Raw genomic sequence first — 16232 nt, 5'->3', positions numbered from 1 at the left:
CCTTGTCACAGCAAAGTGTGTTGGAATTGATATCAAAAAAGCTCCTCATGTTTTGTTTGTAACAGCTCCTTAGATACTCACGAAACAACTGAAGAAACCATAACTTGCCCAAACTGTAACATAACCTTGGCAAGTTTATGCAAAACCAAACTGATCAGTCAAATGCTTCTTCAAACTGCAGACAACATTTCAAGCTTCGCATGCTTCAATGATGTACTTCAGAGTTTTCTTAAGTCCATAAACTGCCAAACAGACATCGAAATTAATGAGCTCAAGAAATTGTTGTTGACTGCAGGCCCACAGCAAATGATGGTAAGCAAGTCAAAACGACTAATTTCACAGCTTCTGACAACGAAATGAACGCGTGCTAGACATTATATTGTAAACTAGTTGACAATTGTTATAATTATTATCCTGGTATTATCCTGGTAATATTGCAGGCTTGGCTGCCAAGCTTAAGGACGTTTTAGGTACGTTGGATCTGTTTTACTTTTGATATAAACTCTTCTTGGATATCTGAGTCTGTTCCAGTTACAATTAAAGACTTTGCGACACTACAAATTGGCGACGAGGATAAATGACAATCGGATAACATGCCAAGATGAGTTTTGAAAGGTTTTCGTTGTCACCAGTGAATTTAGAGGTGACAAACTTGGTGGATGAGTGGAAGTTTTGGCTCAATGCCTTCAACAACTACCGAATTGCTACGAAATTAGATAAGGAAAGCGACGACGTTCAAAAAAATACTCTTCTACATCTTGCGGGGATGGAAGTCCAGCGTTTGCTCTCAGGTTTGCTTGGAGAGAACAAGAAATTTGAGCAAGTTAAACAAGCGTTGAGCGCACATTTTCAGCCGAAGAGAAACGAGTGGGCAGAGAGGTACAAGTTTCCAAAACGTGCTCAACTTCAATATGAATCACTTGATACCTTCATTGCAGAGTTACGTATGCTGAATTTAAGACGCGACTTTGGGGAAGCCACTGATGATAATATTCTAGGTCAAGTTATAGAGAAGTGTTCTGACGCATATCTACGAGAAAAGCTACTGTAACAAGGAGAGACTTTTACACTGGAAAAAGCCCAAACGCTCAGGAGAGCAATTGAATCTGCAAAGAAGGATACGCAGCTACTTGGGGGTCACGGGGCCCAAAATTTGCCTTGAAAATCTGATGTTAGTGCAGTAAAATCTTCGGTAAATAAAGCGAAAGAAAAAGCAAGCTTTCGATGTGGAAAAACGGATCATCTTGCAAGATGCAAAGCTAGGAATACACAGTGCACAAAATGTAAGAAGACTGGTCACTTCTGGAAATATTGCAAACCAAGAGAATCAGCGAATAACTATTAGTTTAGGTTAGTTTATCAATTTTATTGGTCTCATAAGTTATACATATACAGAAATAAAAGAAATGATAATAATAAAAAAGGACCAAATGGGATTGCGCGAACGAAAACAAACTCCCATGCGAGGTGCAACCTGAAATTTCAAAAGAAAAAATATATATCGATAAAAAAACTAAAATTTAATTTAAATAATTTAACTATGATTAAATTTAGATAGTGTAAAGTACAGTGCAAATAAAATAAGTCAGATAAAAATTAAGAGCGATGGCAAAGGCTGTTACGGGAGAGAAACCAGGTGCAGGGTATGTCAGTATTATAAGTAGTATAGTGTCAAGTAAAGTAAAATAAGTGGCGCGCAGAAAATGTTTAAAAATACCTAGACTCGAAAATTTGTCACGAGAGGCGAGATTACAGATAATGTTCCAGGGTTTAACAATTCTATTAAAAAAGGAGGACTGAAAAGTTGCAGTTTTACAGTAAGCAGGTTTTAGTATGAGAGTGGGGTTCTTAGAACAAGATCGGCCATGTGTGACAAAAGTAGCATACCTATCAATATTTAAGTCGGTATGTCCAGAAATGCATTTATAGAGAAAGGTAAGATCTCTGAGTTCCCTGTCATAAATTAGTGGTAGTAAGCGAAGAGTCAGCAGTCATTGTTTATAGGACATCTCGCCAAACCTAGTTCTCAATATCCAAGGAGTTGCGCGCCTCTGGACTCTTTCTAAGATCGTTCTCAAATTGACACTTGGGAGCTTAAGCAACCACGACGACGAACGAAGGACGACGACTGGAAGTAGCAAGAACGTCACTGCGCAAGCGCGAACCAAGAATTCCGTCTTCGTCTTGTCGTCGACGACTTGAGAAGGACCTGTTTCACGTCGTCGTGAACTTCCCAACTTCAAAGCAGTTTTACTCATCAAAAGGTGCGGGTTTATTGTCAGTTTTTAGACAGTCTATGGCCGGTTGGAGTTTGTATTCGCTTCTTCGTTTGATTTAAGCCACCCTGTTCAGTTTTCTAAACAAATAAAATTCGAAAACCCACCGACTCATATTCCTTCCTCGGCACAACAGATGTCAAGTCAAGCGGTGAAAGGGACCACGTAAGGTTTAAATTTATTTGAGTATATTTTATGAAAGAGTGCTGTTTATTATTTTTATTGAATGAAAAGTTTTAAATGGCAGTGTAATACACCTCTGCGTTCGGTCAAAAGCTGTTTATGGAACTGCCGGATTATTGCTACTTAAAATTTTGCGTGTTGCTGTTCTTCAATCGAGACGCTTTAAACAACAAAGAATTCTTCAGATCGGTGTGTTAACATGAGCTTGAATACCTGTCAGGTTTTCCGAATCTATTTTCAAAATGTTTGATATAGATTTACAGCCATAACAATTATTCCGACAAAATCAGACGGGAAAAAATAGTATTCTTGGGTGAAGCGCGACGACATATCAGGCTAAAGCATGTTGAAAATCAGACAAACCTTGTGCAAAATAGGTTTGTTTATATCAGCAACACTTAGAACTGAATTTAAATCTCAAACAACTTGCGTAAAATATAATATTTTAAACTTTTGCGATGCGTAAATTATTGTAAATAAAGCGAAGGCTTAATAATTCCTTGGACTGTTGATGTTCAAGAATTGAATAACCTACTCTCGAACTTTCGATATATATGTGGAAATTTGATCCATAGGTGAGAAGAAAATGGTTTTGGACGTCTATGAACGATGTCATTTCTTAAAATGACGAAGCGAGAATAAACAAGATTTCAGACGACGTCGTCCTTGAGCAACTTCACTGCTTAAGTTTCATTTTCCCGCTAAAAACGACGTCCTCGTTCCAGACCCTCCGCGATTACTTGACGTCGTCGTCATTTCGTCGTGGTTGCTTAAGCTCCCTATTAGCAGGAGACCATACCTCTGTCGCATAAGAGAGTTGTGATTTCACGAGAGATAGATAGTGTTCGCCTGACTTTAATGTCTGTGATAAGTGGGCAAGTTCTCTTTAATAGACCCAGCATTCTATTAGCTTTGAGTACAATGCGCATAACACGCGAGTCCCACGATAGAGTGCTGGATATAGTAACACCAAGATCATTTTCTTCTTGAACGCGTTGTAAGATTAGATTGCTAAGGTAATATTCATGGGTCACAGGTGTTTTCTTTCGTGTGACTGTTAATACTTTGCATTTGAGGGCATTAAAGTGCACCTACACCCAAAACATTTTTTTCGCTTAACGAAGTAAGCTTATTTTTTTGAGTATTTCTGCGCAAAAATTTTTCTATTTGCTCAAATCTTCAATTTTCTATGCCCAGTCAAAATACGGAAAATCGGCCGCCATCTTGCCCCACGACCGAGTTTAAAGAGGAATGGCTCTAGTGGGTGATGTGACGTCAAATCGAGAACACGAAAGTCTGCTTTTCACACATTTTCACTTGTTTGGGAAGGTTGTAGTCGATAATTGTCCGAAAATATGCCGACTAAGTGTGTTGTAGAAGGATGTAGCAACGTGCGAAATTTGCAAGAGGGTATCGCGCTTCATACAATCTTCATACAACACATCTAGTCGGCATATTTCGGACAATATCGACGACAATCTTCCCAAACAAGTGAAAATGTGTGAGATGCAGACTTTCGTGTTCTCGATTTGACGTCACATTACCCGCTAGAGCCATTCTTCTTTAAACTCGGTCGTGGGGCAAGATGGCGCCCGATTTTCCGTATTTTGACTGGGCATAGAAAATTAAAGATTTGAGCAAATTAAAAAATTTTTGCACAGAAATAATCCAAAAAATAAGCTTATTTCGTTAAGCGGAAAAAAATTTTGGGTTTAGGTGCACTTTAAACTTCATATTTGATTTATGGCTCCAGGTGTTCAAACTTGTCAGTTCCTGCTGGAGAATATCACAGTCCTTAGCTGTCAATATAGTACGATGCAGCTCAGCATACAAGGCGGTCCTGGTTTGCTCATGGATGGTATCAGGAAGATCATTGGTAAGGAGTGGGCCGACAAGATTACCCTGGGGTACACCGGAAGTGACCGGCAGACGCTCAGAGGCCGTGCCGTCAATCACAACTCTTTGTGATCTGTCCTTTAAATAGTCGCAAAACCGGTCTATCAGTTGACCTGTTACACCGTACCATTTCAGCTTTTAGATAAGAACGACGTGATCAAGGTACAAAATATCCGTCTGTTTGTTTTTATAAGTGCCTCCCCAATTGAATGGAGAACGGACAAAAGTTACGAAGAGCATGAACGGGAACGCATGAATCCGTGTTGTAAAGATGTAATTGACTGCGAAACATGGGAGTAAAGCCTGTTACAAACGCAGCATTCCATAACTTTACTCACAATTGGCAGTAGTGAGATTGGCCTATAATTTTCAGCTGGCTCCAAAAGATCTTTTTTATGAAATGGATTAACATCAGCTGACTTCCAATCTGACGGAAACCGTCCGACACGTAGAGAATGATTGAAGGAGCACAAAGGCTTGGCGCAATCTGCTCGCCGCACTCTTTAAGAATGCGCACAGGAATTCCATCAGGACCAGTGGCTTTTGACGGATCCAAATTAGACAAGCAATCCCTCACCTCGTTGATGGATAGTGTGTTCTCGGAAATTTCCATATTCATTCTCATGTGATAAGATTGCAAACAACGCGCTTTGTCCTGCTTAGATGATGTAAACACAGAGCAGAAATAAGCGTTAAAGAACTCAGCCTTTCCGGCTGCAGTTTTTGCTGTTTTTCCGTCAAAGGTAATCTCAGTTGTCGAGCCCAATGCATGGTGTAGAATAACTTTGTGGTAGCTTCAAAATAGGTTAGGATTTTCCTTTAAAGAGCCTTCAATTTTAAGGAGATAATCGCGATGTTTTTGTCGGACAAGTTTCTTAATTTCATTGCTTAAAGATCTCAACTTTAACCTCCGTTCCACGGTTCTGTTTTCGCGATATTTTCTTAGGGCACGGTACTTTCTACGTAGGGCAAGCTTAACTTCCCTGTCTATCCATGGAGGAGAGTTTCTTTCACTGATGGTCTTCACTGGGACACATTCAGCAACTGCTGCTAGAAATAAATCTTTCCACTGAGACCAGTACATGTCAACATCGTCAGAGTGCGATATATCAAAGGGTAATAGCTGTAGACGGCTTCGCAGATCGTCAAAATCTGCTCTTTTGTAGTTGTACGTTTTACATCGCACATGCTTTGATCGCTTGAATTTCAGTCGAATAAAAAAGTCCACCGAATAATGATCAGAAGGAAAATCATTTTGCGAAGGAGTAGTAGTGGAAACATGGTCTGTGACTTAAGAGAGGTTACATAAAAGCAGATCAAGTTTGTTCCCGGCAATATGCATCGGACCTTTGATAAACTGACGGAGAAAATTATCCTCCATAAGGATGGAAAAAGCTTGCTCTTCTGCTGTTCCACCTAGGTTAGTTGGGGTAGACTCGTCTAGCGACCATTTAATTGATGGAGGATTAAAATCGCCTACTAAGACATTGCAGGCTGTTTCGGGATTTTGTTCAAGAGAGCGGTTCAACAGAGTCAGGTCATCCGGACCAGGATCTGGATGATAAAAAGCGTAAAGGATAAGTGGTTTACAGCCATCCTTAAACAGCTCAACAGCTACTAGTTCGATTTGATCACTTTCGAGGTCAGAACGGCAGTTAGACTGGATGTCATGTCTAACAGCAATCAGTACTCCACCTCCAGTCTTTCCTGATCTGTCCTTACGCTAGATACTGTACCCAGTTAGTATTTCAGATGATAGTAATGTATCGTTGAACCAAGTCTCGCAGATGGACACAACACATCGTACGAAACTGAACAGCGGAAAACCAACTGTTGTAAAATAGTTAATTTGCATATCTTACATGAACGATTACCATCGAGCGGGACGAAAGCTTTGACACTTCTTGCGTTTAAATAAAGGACACTCAAACCAACGCTGGTTTGAATGTTTGGCTTTCTTGGAGGTCCAGGATTGGGACAAATGTCGCCACTGATGGTTAAACAGCTGAGTTGAAAAGTAGAGGTAGAGTTTGGATATCAACTGATCCTGAGACCAGAATAGTTCTTGACTTTCATCCAGAGGAAGTCAGCTTTGCAAGGCAGTGAGCAGTAGTAAGTTGAAATTTGCCTCTGGGATCCATTTGTGAACAGGTTGGAAACTCCACGAGTGTTAGGAACGCGAATATGTTTCTGCCAGTCGAGAATCCACAAGTTGAGCGGCAAGAAAACGAGAATTGCCTCGGAGCGCATGGAGCCGTGACCGATGTAAAGTTTGTCCAGCCAGTCCAGCGACAGTGAGATAAGTCTAACCCTGAACATGTTTGTTATACTACTAATAATGAGGGGATGGGCTTTGAAACTGATGTTGAAATCAATGGTAAACTTGTTCAAATGATGATTGACACTGGCTGTGCTAAGACTTTGATCCCTAAACAATGGTTTAAAACAACCCGAACATTCCTCTTAACTCAACCAACGTCATCAAGTTTTCAGCTTTTGGTGGAGGAGATCTCAAGTGTTTAGGAGTATTTGATGCTAAACCGAGATGCAACAAGATGGAAGTAATGGGGCCAGTGTATGTGATCGATGTGGAAGGCCCCCCCCCCTGTTGGGAAGAAGCGCCCTGTCCACCTTCAACCTTGTAAAAATCCATGCAGTAGGGGAGAACCCAACCCAGGAGAGAGAGAGGATTTATCAGTATGAAAATCTCTTTAAGGAAGGGCGCAGGGACTTTAAGAATTATGAGTACAAAATTAAAATCAATTCAGATGTCCCTTCCAAGGTACAAAAAACAAAGGCCGGTCCCAGCACCCTTGGAGGAGAGATTGAAACAAGAAATAGAACGAATCATTCAAGAACAAGTGATTGAAGAAGCGGCAGGAGCATCGTGGATATCACCTGTGCAGATTGTTTACAAGGGGAATGGGGAATTGAGGGTGTGCGTTGATCTCAGGGAAGCCAATAAAGCAGTGATAAGAGAGCGGTTTCAAATTCCTAGAATCCAAGACCTGTTACGGCAACTGAATGGGACTCGGTTGTTATTGACTCTGGATCTAAGGAAAGCATATTGGCAGGTTCACCTAGCGGAAGAATCTAGAGAAATTACGTTGTTCAGAGCCACAGGTAAAGTGTATCAGTTCAAAAGGCTGCCCTTTGGACTTGCGTCAGCACCAGAGGTGTACCAAAGGATTATGAGCATAATGTGTGAAGGCTTATCAGGTGTGCTTAGCTACTTTGATGATGTTGTGGTGTACGGGTCAACACCAGAAGAACATTAGAAGAATCTTGGTGCAGTTATGGATAAACTTCAAGTGTGTGGCCTTCGTCTCAATGTAGACAAGTGTGCCTTGGGCATGTCTGAGCTGAAATTTCTAGGACACATCATCTCCGCCAAGGGCATTAAGCCTGACCCTGACAAGGTAAAAGCCATTGCAGATGCACCAGTACCTCAAAACCAAGCTGAACTGAGATCATTTCTGGGAAGTATTACATACCTTACACAGCTTGTTTCCAACCTTGCAACAGTGATCACTCCCTTACGAAATCTTACGCAGAAGGGTGTGGTGTGGAAATGGAGTACAACAAAATCCAAAGCCTTTGAGGAAGTTAAAGAGCTTCTGATTATAGCACCATGCCTTGCACACTACTCATTGAAACCCAACACTAAACTTGTAGTAGACGCCAGCCCAGTCGGTCTTGGGTGTGTCTTGCTGCAAAATGTTGACAGCCGATGGCAGCCCATATCTTATGCGACCAGAAGTCTAACTGCTGCAGAGAAGAGATATTCACAGATCGAACGAGAGGCAATGGCTGTGCTGTTCGGATTGCAGAAGATGCATTCTTACATTTATGGTCGCCACGTAGTCGTCTCGACTGATCACTGCTTAGCATATTCAATATACCACTGCTTAGCATATTTAATAAAAACACTCAATCAATTCACCTTGAACAGATTGCTCTGAGATGTCAGGACTACGACTTCACACTCGCTTATGAACCTGGATCTGAGAACATTACAGATGGACTATCAAGATTATCTTTGAACACTACTGTTATGGAAACAAGTTTTGTTGAGGAGCATGTACACTTTATCAAAAGTGCTGATGCTTTGCTCTCAATTGATGAAATAAAAGAGGCTGGAGAGTCTGACCCTGAATTACTAGAGGTACTGAAGGTACTTGATGGAACCCAGAACCTGGTAGGTAATAAATGGAAAAATTTTTAAGATGAACTGAGTTTTGCACAGGGCCTACTGTGGCGAGGTCAACGAATTTGTTCCTGAGAAGTTGAGAAAAAAGGTATTGACCTTGGCACATAAGGCTCATAAAGGTATTGTGCACTGCAAGCAACACCTTCGTAGAATCCTGTTCTGGCCGGGGATAGACTCTGACATTGAAGACTTCTGCCAAAATTGCGAGACGTGTGCGCCTTCAGCCACTACGACGAGACACACCTAATACAGCAACTCCTCTTCCCGATTACTGCTAGGAGAAGTGTGCCCTTGAACTGGTGGGTCCATTTCCTGGAGAGATCTTCATCATGACTGTTGTTGATTACAGAAGCAAATGGCCCGAGGCTATTGTCCTTAAGCGAATTACAAGTGAGAGTATAGTCACTGCACTTCCAGATATATTTGCACGATTTGGAAATCCAAAAGTTCTAATAACAGACAAGGACATCAGTTCGTAGTTGAAGAATTCCAAACCCTATTTTCCAAAAGCAAATGGGCAGGTTGAAAGATTCTATAGGTACCTAAAGCACAGTATCAGAGCAGCAGAGTTAGATGGTTTATCCTGGACAGAGGTTCTGCCCACAATCCTGCAAGCTTACAGATCCACTCCACATGTCGGGACTGACATGACCCCAGCTAAACTGTTTCTCAACAGAGAGATAACAAAAAAGTTGTCAACAGTACCAGAAATGGATCAGAAAAACCCTGAAGAGAGGTACAAGGATATCAGAGGAAGTTATGTAAGTATACTGATGGCCAGCGACATGCACAACAACATAACCTAGTACGTGGGGATATTGTATTTGTAGCAAATACAAAATCTGGGAAATTTATTCCCACTTTCGCTCATCAGATGTATGTAATTGTTCATAGCAAAGGACCAGATACTTTTGAACTTGTCAATGCTGAGACTGGACAACGTCTCACTCGTAATGTGAAGTTTCTTAGTAGAGTTCCACGCATGGAGCTACCAGTTAATGATGACAATGAATACAGCTGCTTGGAGTTGGAAGAGTTCGCTGGGGCAGCGATGCCTCCTTTGGATCAACTCGGAACTACACCCTCAGATGATAGGACTCCCGCAGATAGTGGTCCTACCAACTCAGCAATGGAATTGAGACGTTCAACTCGAACACCAAAGCCAAAGAGAGATGCTGACTTTGTTTACGACCAGAACATTACTAAAAAAAAAAATATTGTTGTGAAGTCTTTATGCTTCTTGTATGTTTAAGTTGTGTTGTTATAGTGGACTTTGAACTTTAAATAAGTTAGGATGGGATGTTATATCCTGGTATCCCTGGTTATTGCAGGCTTGGCTCCCACGCCTAAGGGCGTTTTAAATACCTTGGATCTGTTTTACTTTTGATGTAAACTCTTCTTGGATATCTGAGTCTGTTCCAGTTACAATTAAAGATTTTGCGACACTACAACAATGGTTGACATTTAATTCAGTGACATTCAACATGTTACCTGTGCATCAACTGGTGAACACCTCTATAACAAAGAGACATTGGTCCACTCAAGAAATTATTACTTTGGTTGTTGAGTTTCTGTTATTAGTGATCCTATATTAAATATTAGAATAATTTCAAAGCCGAGCAAAGAGCTTCCAGCAGTCTCATTGGTCGAGCGGTTCCTTATATGACACTATATAAACCATGTGGTTTATATAAAATGTTAAAATAAAATGTTAATAAATGTTACTAAAATGTTATGATTTTAGAAATTTCTCTGTTGTTCAGCTCTGAAATTATACCAAAACAATTATTCGCCTTAGGTTCGGTGAATATTGTCGAATAATCCCCTTGACTTCATCTTGGGGATTATTCGACGATATTTACCTCGCTTTTGTTGAATAATTGTTAATTGTTATTCAGTTTACATTTAATTCAATGACATTCAATGTTACTGTTCTCATGCAAGTGCATCAACTGACAGAGTCCTCTATCACTCAGAGACAGTGGCATGCTCAAGAAACTGTTGGTTGTCCAGTTTCTGAAAATATTCATAATGTGCTAGATATTGTTAATATCAGTTTACATTTAATTCAATGACATTCAACATATTAAATGTTACTGTCCTAACATGCCTTAACTGGTTACCACCTCTGTGAAATATCCAAATTAATGCTTTGGTGGCTCAGATTCATTCTACCAATATGGATCGTATTGAGTTAACATTTAATTCAATCACAAGAACATCAACTAGCACACATCTCTATTACACAGAAAACTTCGTAAGCTCAAGAAATAATTGCTTTGCTTGCCAATATTGATTATATAGTGCACAGTGTTATTCAGTTGATATTTCAGGGTTGTTAACTATTGTTACATTAATTTTTGAAGCTAATAAAAACTTGCCAAGTGTAAGACATGCAAAGCTGTTTTCAACTTTGTCCATTTTTGTACCACTAAAATTACTTTGTCAATTTTTAATTATCCCTCTTATGTTTCTGTTGGAGGGACAGCAGCCTCATGGTTAGTGCCCTTGGCACTGGATCAAACAGTATGGGTTTGAGCCCTGGCTGGTAACATTGTGTTATGTTCTTGAGAAAGACACTATTCTCTAAGTGTCTCTCTTCCCCCCCCCCCCCCCCAGGGTAATAAATGCATACCAGCATATTTAATACTGGGGAGTAACCCTGCACTAAATTTGTATCTCATCCACGGGGAGTGGAATTGAGTTGCCACAAAGCTCTCCGCAACATCTCACAGGATTGGCTGAGAAAGATAATGATCTACAAACGATAGTAACAATGGACCCTAGCCCTGAAACAACGGAGCTTCGTGTCAACAAGATCCAGTGAAATTAGAGGTTCTAGAGAACTTTGTGAGAACAGGTTGAAATACTCCTAGTTGCTTCATGCTAAAGAAACCCAAGATGAGCCCTCACCTGATGGGCAACTTTGCTCCTATGCAAACTTTACCTTTTACCTTACATTTCTAAACATTTTCTTTTTTCAAGTAAGACAACAAGTGAATTTCGGTCAATACAAAAGCAGACTCCAGGTGACCAAAGCAAACTTCTACCACATGATTTTAAGGCCAGCCTATCAAAACGAAGAGTTTTACTCAATTATTTCCATCTTAAGGTAGCCACATGCAGTCCCCAACTGCCTACTTTTAACCTTGAGAGAGGTCCGTTGGAAAAGAAGGTAAGACAGACAACTAAACCACTGCCACACTCGCCGCACGAAATAGGAAATACTCAGGGTGCTTTGTTAGAACTTGACCCACTTCAAAATGGCTGATTTTACCGCGAAAAGTTCGATGACAACAATAGTATACAACGGCCGATATTTTCAGAATAGAGGTTAACTCTTTACAAAACCAAACTCCAGGACTTATTGTGATGAAGTTGTACGATTTTCTGTGCTTTCTTTCTGTATATTTACACCAGTGTTACTTTGTAGCAGGTCGTAACCGTGGTGAGGTTCATTTCAGACAAAGTTTTGTGAAACGCAGTGGCTATTCATACGGGACCCGTACACCGACTTGTTTATTCTATTCATACGGGATTCTTCCGAGTCTGCGCAAAAAAGCTATAATTTAAAAAGAATTTATTAATTCTGCCTCGTCATCACACGCACTACGAAGTCACGTGAGAAAGCACCAGCCGCTCAAGTGGTCAGTGCACTTCCTGCCTTTGCTCGAGTCGGTCAGCTCAAAACAACTAGAAGAAATATTTGGAAAGGCGCTGTGTAAGAACAGTTAATTCGAGAAATTTTCTCAATTTAGCCGTGAGGTATATTAGAAGGTGTTTACGTACCAAACTGGAAGCAAAAAATCGTCAATAGAGCTGAAAATGACAGTCTCAACTTGCTGAAAAGGGCGCTGCGCCAAGCAACAGCGAGTCGGCCATCGTCGCGGCCATCAGTTCCATGAGGGAGCTGCTAGTTTCTTCCATCACTTCACTGAAGTTTAACATGACTGAATCCCTCGATCAGATGAAGGACACTATTGACCACCTCGCAGTCGAGGAAGGTTCTTTAGAGGAAAATGCTGAGACTGAAGAACAGCCAGAAATTGCCGCCTACATGGACCAACGATCCACACAGCAGTCGGACAAAAACCAGCAATCTGGGTCTGCAGTGTCAAATAGTGGGGCTAAAAAGCCTACAAGTTCTCAAACAACTGAGCAGAGCATTAACACTGATAAATCAGAGCTCTGAATCTCAGCGTGATGTTCCTGATGGGGAAATTGACCTACTGTCAGGCATTGCGAACGATCTCAAACTTGATCAAAAGAAGGCTCCTGCTATAAATGAGCAGATCGCCAAAATTGTCCATGGCTTAAAGAGAGAAAAGCTTACGGACGAAGTTTTGACGGAGACACAGAATCGCTATAATACGCCAGAAAACTGAGAATGTCTCACCGGCACGAGGGTCAACCGTCTCATTTGGGATAAACTTAAACCAGACACGAGGTCTGCTGATATCAAGTTGCAACGAGTGCAATCCAACCTTGTCCAAGGGCTCATTCCTGCAGTTTCTATGGCTGAGAAACTTGTGCAGGCACGGGATAAAATTCCCAAAGATGCCTTGGATGCCCCTGATTTAATAAGAGCGGCCACTGATGCCATTGCTCTGATAGGTGCCGCTAATTTCGAGTTAAACATGCGGCGCCGGGAGAACATCAAGCCCGAGCTAAACGAGGACTACAAGCATTTGTGCTCCAGCTCGGTCCCATTCACAGACTTCTTGTTTGGCAATGATGCCGATTTGTCTAAACAACTGAAAGATCTCGCGGAAGCGACCAAGGTCAGCAAAAAGCTTAACCCCAAAGTGGAAGACCACAAACGCAATGGATACAGAGGTTACAAACACGCAAAGTCCAAAGGATTTGGCTACAAGTACTCCTCGTGTGATCCAGGCACTCAGATCAATAAACATTTAAACTGGAAAAGGCCCGGCCCCCCTTACAACAAAAAGGACGAGGGGAGGAGGCCAAACAAGTAGGGCCAGAAAACCCCTTAAATGAGGTAAGCTATAGCACAAGTTATTTTCGAGCTGGTAGATTGCAACAATTTGTCCCAGCATGGAGAGATATAACTGACGACCGAGAAGTCTTAGATTGGGTTGAGCACTGTCATTTAGAGTTCGTAGATGATGTATCCCCAGTACAGGAACTGGGTCATAAGGTCATTAAATTCAATGATACCGAATCTGCTATTATAGATTCTGAAATTGTTAAACTCCTTAATAAAGGTGTAATTGTGGAGTCTCCTCACTCTCAGGGAGAATTTGTATCATCCATTTTCCTTAGACTCAAAAAGAATGGAGTGGACTATAGGATGATCCTAAATTTAAAGGAGTTAAACCAGTTCATTGTTTACCGGCACTTCAAAATGGACTCACTCAAGACAGTGACAGATCTAATGACCCAAGGATGTTTTATGGCATCTGTTGATATAAGAGATGCATACTATACAGTGCCAATTGCCATAGAACATCAAAAATACTTGAAATTCATGTGGCGGGAAAAACTGTATCAATATACCTGCCTACCAAATGGGTTGGCATCCGCCCCTAGAATCTTTACTAAACTGTTAAAACCAGTGTTTAATGTACTCAGGCAAAAAGGTTATTTGTCTTCCTCGTACATAGATGATTGTTACCTTCCAGGAGCCTCATACGGGGAATGTTATGAAAATGTACTAGAAACTGTTATGTTGCTCAGGAAACTTGGGTTTCCTATTTACGAAGAAAAATCAGTGCTTGTACCATCTCAGGTCTTGACATGCCTGGGATTTGTGCTTAACTCAATCACAATGACTGTGCCGCTTACTGACAGCCGAAAGGAGAAACTGAAAAATGCCTGTCTCAACCTAGTTAACAAAGAGAACTGCACAGTCCAACAAGTGGCAGAGGTCATTGGGCTGCTAGTGTCAAGTTTGCCAGGGGTAGAACTTGGCCCTTTACACTATCCCAGTCTTGAAAGAGATAAATCTAATGCCTTGAGAGAAAACAAAGGCAACTTTGGGTCTTCAATGACCCTCTCCCCCAGTTCTAGGGCAGAACTCAATTGGTGGATAACTAATGTGGACACCTCAAACAAACTTATTTCTCATGGTGAACCAGAACTCTTCATTCAAACTGATGCCTCTACCCATGGCTGGGGAGGTGTGAGGGGAGACGTGGAACCAACAGGAAGCACCCCATCACATTAACTATCTAGAATTATTGGCTGTACTCTTAACGTTAAAGGCTTTATGTGGAGAATGTGCTGATTTGCACATTCGGGTTCAAAGTGATAATACCACCGCAGTTTGTTATATCAACAATATGGATGGCTCAAAGTCCCCCGACTGCAACTCAGTCACAAAACACATATGGGATTATTGTGTTGAACATAACATCTGGTTAAGTGCCTCACATCTGCCAGGATGTGAAAACACTGAAGCAGATAGAGAATCTAGGCACTTTAATGACCATACTGAATGGAAGTTAGAGTAAAAAATATACCAGTCAATAACCAAGCGACTTGGTCAGCCAAGCATTGATTTGTTTGCATCTCGCTTAAATAAACAATGTACAGTTTATGCCTCCTGGAGGCGTGATCCAGATGCCCTGTTTGTTGATGCATTCTCTGCCAACTGGAATACTTTCTTCTTTTTTGCTTTCCCTCAATTTAGTCTGATTGGGAAATATCTGGAAAAAAATTCAAGCAAACAAAGCAGAGGGAATACTGGTGGTGCTCTTCTGGACATGCCAAAGCTGTTATCCCAAACTGATGCGACTACTTGTGGCTCCTCCACTGATCATCACACCCAGGGCAACACTCCTAACACCATAACGAGCCTCACGCCGTTAGCAACCAAAAAAAGTCTAGGTATCCAGCAGAGAATCCGTACTTTTAGTCCGCATTCTCTGCTGGATACCAGTGGCTTGCTTGGGTAAAATTTTTGATCGTATTTCGCTCCTAATCTGATAGAGGCGTCAACTTTTACACAATCATGTCATCATCCTATGGCATGAAAAGGTAATTAAAGAAGCCGTATCCGAAAAAAGTGTACATGGCCGGCGCTTAAAAATAGTGACAAGACAAAGCGCTCGCCCGGAGTGTGTTGCGGCAGTTACAGTCACGTCGAAGAAACATTTCTTAGTCAATGCTTGCGGATTTAGTTAACTTCATTAATACTAACATAGGCTGCGACGCTTATTTACTACGACATTTAACTGGCGGCCTGAGTGTTTTGTTTTCTTATCAATTTTACCAGATATTTGTTTTCGGATCGGAGACAAAGTAAATTCCAGAACCGACGACTTTTTTTCCGCTGTGTTCGGAATCTTTGACAGCTGACGCTTGGTGCTGTAATTTTTGAGCATCCGGGTACCAGTTATTGGGAATAAACTCGGCGTATTACAACCTATAATTTCTTTTGCTGTTTAACGCAGAGTCCACAATACATGGCGGCTTTTTCTCACTGATATTTTATGTCGCATTTTCTAGTTTACACACTGTTCCAGTTTTTTTAAACTATATTCATGCAGTACTCATAAGATTCTTTGTCACTGGCCTTCAGATGACCTATATTGGTGCCGGAATCCTCTAGATAGTTGCGAGAGATTACAGACGTTATAGGTACGATGTGATTAACGCACTGGTGTTGAAAATCTTTTTGCGCTACCTCCTCCGCAACGATG

The 16232-nt window shown here is 41.2% G+C and overlaps 3 protein-coding genes and 2 pseudogenes across 3 annotated transcripts in view; 4 read left to right on the top strand and 1 right to left on the bottom strand.

Moving 5' to 3' along the window:
* LOC148717797 (uncharacterized) overlaps positions 1-397 on the top strand; it is a 6736-nt pseudogene extending 6339 nt beyond the window's left edge.
* A 4754-nt stretch (positions 398-5151) lies between these two features.
* Positions 5152-6674, bottom strand: LOC148717796 (uncharacterized; annotated as a pseudogene).
* Positions 6675-7123: 449 nt separating this feature from the next.
* LOC111321797 (uncharacterized protein K02A2.6) lies at positions 7124-7633 on the top strand. The gene has a single exon (XM_022924765.1). The coding sequence runs from the start codon at positions 7124-7126 to the stop codon at positions 7631-7633; it is 510 nt and encodes a 169-aa protein (XP_022780500.1).
* A 6300-nt stretch (positions 7634-13933) lies between these two features.
* Positions 13934-14755, top strand: LOC148717795 (uncharacterized). Its single transcript, XM_088742419.1, has one exon. It carries the CDS (start codon positions 13934-13936, stop codon positions 14753-14755), a length of 822 nt encoding a protein of 273 aa, XP_088598545.1.
* A 115-nt stretch (positions 14756-14870) lies between these two features.
* Positions 14871-16232, top strand: part of LOC148717787 (uncharacterized) — a 55345-nt gene continuing 53983 nt past the window's right edge. Inside the window, exons 1-2 of the mRNA XM_088742418.1 lie at positions 14871-15037; positions 15221-15376. Coding sequence (XP_088598544.1) covers positions 14871-15037; positions 15221-15376 — 323 coding nt within the window. The remainder of the gene's footprint in view (positions 15038-15220; positions 15377-16232) is intronic.

This window comes from Stylophora pistillata, chromosome 13, assembly GCF_964205215.1.
Source record: "Stylophora pistillata chromosome 13, jaStyPist1.2, whole genome shotgun sequence".
Lineage (NCBI taxonomy): Eukaryota > Metazoa > Cnidaria > Anthozoa > Scleractinia > Pocilloporidae > Stylophora > Stylophora pistillata.
The sequence above is the reverse complement of the archived record's forward strand: the minus strand, read 5'-3'. Positions and strand labels throughout refer to the sequence as shown.